Genomic DNA, 6,694 nt, shown 5'->3' on the forward strand with positions numbered 1-6,694 from the left:
GTTAAAAACAATGGGTAATATCACACAAAATAAATGATATCAGTCAATGTTATTTATAATGTATTTATTATATGTTTCTAACTTTTGTCTCGACAGCCAATGTTTGTGACAATGAGCTGCTTCGTTGCCAAAATGATGGTGTTTGCTACAACAACATTAGGTGCCACTGTCCCTCTGGCTACACAGGCATCTTGTGTGAAAAGCAAAAGTGCGCTGACACTGGCGATTGCGACTCCATATCAGGGCAGGATTCTGTGTCGCTAAACTCCTGGTTGACATTAACTGCAATAGTACTTGTGGACTGGCTCTGCACTTTCTAAAGGGCAGGGACAATGGACTTCTCTTGATGGATGAGTGGACACTGGAAGATGGAATGAAACTAAACTTAAATAAAGATATAAAACCTATTAAAACTGAAAAGGCTCGAGCAAGCTAAGCCATATGTATCAAAACGAAAACGAGAGATCTATGACTGTTATATTCCTGGCTAACAGAAAAAAATGGTTCCTTCAAATAAAAAGACTGCTGCCATGGTAACACCACCAGATACAAAGACCTTAACAAAGAGTGATGCCAAAAGCAGACGGATTATCATAACTCTGCAAGTTGCAGGGACCTCACAATGGAAAGCTTTTAAAGGATGGCTGCCTCAAATAGGACTACTACCATGACAGGGTCAGTTACGATCAATCACATGTCTGTTCTGAAAGTTTCCGAATGCAGAAGGACAAAAAAAAATGCTTGTTAGACACTTCCACGTGGTCATTGTACCTCGCTGCCCAGTGTGTGGACCAACCAAATAGCGTCATTCTTTGCTGCCAGTGCATTGTGGGTAAAGGAAAGCGGCCATATTGGTCCCCGATACCCTTACACCTGTGCTTTTGTGAACGTCGCTCCGTAAACCCTCGTTGGTCAAAAGATTTTATTTGTCCGATGTTAGTGGTGCACATAACTCCCTCCTTTAGCCCCCGAGAGAGAATTTCGAGGCTTGTACATGCTTGATATGATGACATGCTGATTAAGATTAAGGTGTATCAAGAAACAGAGAAGGCTTGAGTCTAAGCAAAAATAAAATGTATTTATCCTTTTGTATTCAAATGAAGTTATTTTTCTTGAAATAATGTACAATGTAGATTTTTTGTATTATTGCAAATTCGTGTTTAACAGACAATCTATTAAGTAAATTTCATTCAATACAGAATGAAAATATAGCTTTTTTTCTTCAACTTATCAATTTATTTTTCGTTGAATTTTATTTTTTTGTGTTATTCATTTTTCACCCCTTAGCGACCAGAGGGGCTTGAAGTTCCCCAGGACCCCTTTGGCCGTAAAACGGGTAAATTGCAAAGAAAATCTTCCATAGGGAGCGAGTGCTGGTATCATGGAGAGCCACAAGTTTACATATATAAGACGTGTAATAATGTTCCACCAAAGGAAATTCTAAATGTTTTCTTGTTGTTTTAAAACATTGGAATATTTCAAAGGAATAAAACATATCTGAAAACTGCTGAAACAAATGGAATGCACTTATCTTTTCATTTGTGTTGTTCGAGGTTGGTGCGAAATTGAAACATGAAATCCTAATAATAAAGGGGATTTGCTTCCAGGACAACAAATATAATATTCCAAATAATAACAGTCCCCTTATAGTGTAAGGTCACCCTGACAGCTTGGCCCAGTTAGTACAGGAAGCCCACATATTAAATAATATCAAGCCATGGCCCATCAATTTTCATTAAAGTTTGACTCCATTCATGTCTGCCAGCCATGGGTTCTCACTATGGTTTAGGCCAATGGTAGTGATGGGCGAAATGTTTTGCCAGGCATGGATTTGCGGGAAAATTCGATGCGCATCCAAAAATTGTTGCACGCGTCAAAAGAATAGTCGTGCGTCAAAAAAAGAATAGTTGCGGGCGACAAAAGAATAGCCGTAAGCAACAATTTTTTTTTTGACGCGCAACATTTTTGCCGTTTTGCAAATTTTTTGCCGTTTCGCGAATCTTTTGAAAGCGAAACAGGACAGATTCGCTCATCACTAGTCAATGGTAGTTATATTTTAATGGCTCAGGTGTCGCACAGGTCATGCTATGATCCAGCAAGTAGCAGGTTGATTCCTATTTAGAAGGGGGTAACTTTCAGAGATTCAGTTTCATGGTATTGAGTAGCAATTCCCTGTGTGGGGCAGGTGTTTTGAGTACAGTACAATTTGCCCTTTGTCCATAGCCAAACTTGCAGCTGAATGGTAGTGATTTTTCACCCCAAGTTTGGCCCAATGGACTATAAGGGGAAGCGAGTAAGGAACGTTTTATAGGCACAAAAAGTGTATCCTTACTTGCAATTTTGGTAATTAAACTTCAAATATGTATTAACTAGTTATGTTTTTGGTCAGGAAAAACTCAACCTGCACCCAACTCAACTCTAGTCTTACCTACACCCAACCCAAAGCTGCAAATGTCGCCAGAATTTCAACCCTAACATGCCGACCTAAGGGTAAACTTGTGGGTCCCACACATCACTAGTATTAATTATAAGAAGCATGTGAGGGGAAGGTACTAAGGATCTACATCCATCCCTTAATCATATAGCACCTGTATATGGGCCTGTAATTCAGATTGTTATTTGTTGTTTGGCGATACCCAGGCAAATGTAAGGTTTTCAGATGAGTTAAAGGGGCTTGTAAACATGCACCCATCCTTTAGTTAATGCAAAATAATTCTTTTTTTTTTTTTTACAAATATTTTTACTTTTTTCTTAGTGATTGAAATAAAATGGATTATTATTGTGCTTGCTCAACCTACTATTTTGTCTTACTGCAAACAGCTCAGCCATGCAGTTTGTCAGTCTGGGTGTGGCAGTAGGAAACAAATGCTGGAACTGCGGCTGCATCTGTAGGAAATATAACCTACATGAGACAAAACATACAGAGAGCTCATAAGGCAGGAATGGCTACAGGCAGCTGTTGTTAAACTGTGAGTTTAGGTGATTTTGGGATTTGTATGACGTGGTTATAAAAGGTGGGTAGGATATCTTGATTGTGTAATGGTGGGAAATGTATATGTGATATAGATTAATTCAGCCAAGGGAGATCTTTATGAAAATGTGTATTTAGAAAGAAATTCCTCCTGATAATAAAATGCAAATCATTTTTCTCTCAGATAGATATTAAAAATGCAAACACAAAACAGGAGATTATTTATAATGAAAAGTGATTCCTCTTATTATGAGCTGAATTAGCATAGCCTTAGATGTTATTGGTTCTGTAATTATTCAGGAATACTGAATTAAAACTTTAAAGGAACTTGGCAAGTTAAGCACATTGTGTGCAACACGAACCTGGGGGCAGAGACACAGCTCAACATAAACCTAGGGGCAGAGACACAGCTCAACACAAACCTGGGGGCAGAGACACAGCACAACACAAACCTAGGGGCAGAGACACAGCTCAACACAAACCTGGGGGCAGAGACACAGCACAACACAAACCTAGGGGCAGAGACACAGCTCAACACAAACCTGGGGGCAGAGACACAGCACAACATAAACTTGGGGAGACTTAGCTCATTACAAACCTGGGGGCAGAGACACAGCACAACACAAACCTGGGGGCAGAGACACAGCTCAACACAAACCTGGGGGCAGAGACACAGCACAACACAAACCTAGGGGCAGAGACACAGCTCAACATAAACTTGGGGGCAAAGACTTAGCTCATTACAAACATGGGGGCAGAGACACAGCACAACACAAACCTGGGGGCAGAGACACAGGACAACATAAACTTGGGAGCAGAGACAAAGCACAACACAAACCTGGGGGCAGAGACACAGCTCAACATAAACTTGGGGGCAAAGACTTAGCTCATTACAAACATGGGGGCAGAGACACAGCACAACAAAAACCTGGGGGCAGAGACACAGCTCAACACAAACCTGGGGGCAGAGACACAGCTCAACACAAACCTGGGGGCAGAGACACAGCACAACATAAACTTGGGGAGACTTAGCTCATTACAAACCTGGGGGCAGAGACACAGCACAACACAAACCTGGGGGCAGAGACACAGCACAACACAAACATGGGGGCATAGACACAGCACAACACAAACCTGGGGGCAGAGACACAGCACAACACAAACCTGGGGGCAGAGACACAGCACAACATAAACTTGGGGAGACTTAGCTCATTACAAACCTGGGGGCAGGAGTTACAAAATAAAATACTGCATCAGTAATAAACACCATGATAGAAGGGAATTCAACTGCTTGAAGCCAAGGAGGCTTTGATAAACTGACTAATTGTTTAAAACCCTTTCCTAAACTGACAGCCAGGACAATCTTATAACTCTGGAACTCTTTAATAATTCCCAGTTCATATTTTAATAAATCTGCCCTAAGATCTTGACTCTTTAAGAGGGCCACCTTGGGCCACAATCATCAGCAGCAGAGATGTTCAGCCTCTGATTGCCTTATTCTATGTCTTCAAATATATTCATTATCTGGGAGTTGCAGGGTCAGACTCAGTTCAGTTATAGAAAAATCAAGTTTTGTAAACTCTATCAGTGATGATGGAGCAAACGAGAACATTTCAAGATTAAAGGTTTTTCAAATAAAATGTGATCTGGTCAGAAGTTTGCAAGCTGGTTTAAACCAAACCTGAGAGATGTTCCAGAGTGATAGGTTTTATGTAATAATTTATGGGATTTATGTGATAATAATGCCATTTTCTAAATAACCCACGGAATGATACAGATGATGTTACCCAGAATACTGTCTGTGCTGCTGCTGAGTTCCAAACCCTGAACTGACTCTGCAATCATTTCACTTCTAAACTTATTAATAAGCCACCGAGATTTTGCAATTGGAAAAGCAATTACATTTGTGATTTGTGTATAATCTGGTTGAGGATTACCCAGGATGATTTAATGAATTGTGTCTGCATTCCCTCAAAAACAATTAGGCACTGTCCCTGTCATGTAATGTCAAGTAATAACCCATTAAGAAAAACATGATTTTAACGCATTTCATACCAGCACCCAGCACAGCAATGTTTGGCATAAATAACCCCATGCACCCCAGGCATTAACAATGTAGGCATCCTCTTCAGTCCATATTGGTCATTTAAGATTTTATCATAACAAAATGTCAAATATATTTCTATTTTATTTGTTAAATTAAACTGTAAAAACTCACTTTTTAAAGGGGATTTTAACTATGACTGGTGAACTGGTGTAAACTTATTTAGAGTAGTCCTCTGAGCACTTTTTACAATTTACCTTCATTTTCTATTTTAAGTGGTTTCTGAGATATTTCGTTTTATACCACTAAACAGGCTTGGCTCAAACTGCTCTCTTTGAAGTTCCAGAATGTCAGCGACTCTAAAGCTGATTTAGCTTAGATCAATTCATTTAGATGATATTCTTGGAATATTGTGATTATTTTAGGGGAAGACTGAAATGCCATGAAATTGCCCCCACTTTTCCATCCTGGCATAGTTTTGGGATGAGCCTTAAGCCGTGGGATTCCGCCTGGTTTCAATTGAATTGGCATCAGATCCAGGCCCACTTTCAGTTTCAATTTTCCCTCTCTTTTATGTCAAATCAAAATATTGAAAGCTGCCTCATTATTTACATTTGTTTGATTTTTTCCCGGCAGACCATGGTGGGGTTACTGAATCTGACTGACACTTGCATTTTTGTTATACAAAAACAGTCATTTCTGCATAGCATAAAACAAGGAGAGATAAAGTGCAACAAAGAATCAGGCTAGAAATCATACCTCTTATGTTTTGGGCTTCTGTACCAACTCAAAGCCAACCACAACCCTTTAGCAGGGAAGATCTGTGCCCCCGAAATGCCCCCCATCTTCTGCTGATTCCCTGCACATGCTCTGTGCTGCTGTCACTTACTGAGCTTAGGGGCCGACTCACTGATTCAAATTCAATAGCAACATAGAAACCAATGCATGCTACATTAGAGCTGGTTTAAAATAAACTATGTAGCATTAGCTTTTGTGACAGATGTAATCTCCAATGTCTTCCAGCAACCTCTAAATTTATAATAAAGGAGGAAGGAAAGACACCAAAATGTTAAGTACCCCCCCCAGTGATTTTAATCGCTTACCTGAAACCCCCGGGTGGTGCTCCTGTTAGGAGAAAACTGCACCAGTCGGGGTGTTTGCAGGCAAGTCTTCCTTCTTCAGTCTTCACGCATGTGCAGTAAAGTGAAAAGCTGACAAAAAAGCTGGCTTTCTTGCTCAACTGCACGTGCATCGGCCCGGGATTCTGAAGAAGACAGATGGAAGAGGAACACTTGCTTACATATTCCCTGGGCCGGTGCAGTTTTCTCCTAACAGGAGCACTGGCCAGGAAGTGATTAAAATTGCTGTAATTTAGCCTTTCCTTCTCCTTAAAAAGCAGCTCAGAGCACAGTGAGCGAAACACTTATTTGCTCTTCTGATCAGTAGAGAATACAACTCATACTTACAGAGCTGCTAGTAAGCCAGAACTGGAGAGAAATAATAGTAATAATGATTAAAGTCTAACAGAGATATTAGGAAATGGCTCTGTTTCCCAATACCTGTGTTAGCAAATGATGGGCTAAACAGATCAGAAATGGGAAGCTGCTGGGGAAAACTCTGAAGACATGGATTATTACTGCTATAGGGCTGAGCCTGTTGGCGGGTACAATTAGATTAGT

At 40.3% G+C, this 6,694-nt stretch overlaps 1 protein-coding gene across 4 annotated transcripts in view; it reads left to right on the forward strand.

The window, feature by feature from the left end:
- ntng1 (netrin G1) overlaps positions 1-1,513 on the forward strand; it is a 141,486-nt gene extending 139,973 nt beyond the window's left edge. For all 4 annotated transcript variants that reach the window (XM_031901027.1, XM_012962511.3, XM_004913753.4 and 1 more), the window contains one exon: positions 97-1,513. In XM_031901027.1, the coding sequence (XP_031756887.1) occupies positions 97-320 (224 nt within the window). In that variant the 3' untranslated portion in view covers positions 321-1,513. The remainder of the gene's footprint in view (positions 1-96) is intronic.
- Positions 1,514-6,694: the final 5,181 nt, after the last annotated feature.

Source organism: Xenopus tropicalis, chromosome 4, assembly GCF_000004195.4.
Source record: "Xenopus tropicalis strain Nigerian chromosome 4, UCB_Xtro_10.0, whole genome shotgun sequence".
Lineage (NCBI taxonomy): Eukaryota > Metazoa > Chordata > Amphibia > Anura > Pipidae > Xenopus > Xenopus tropicalis.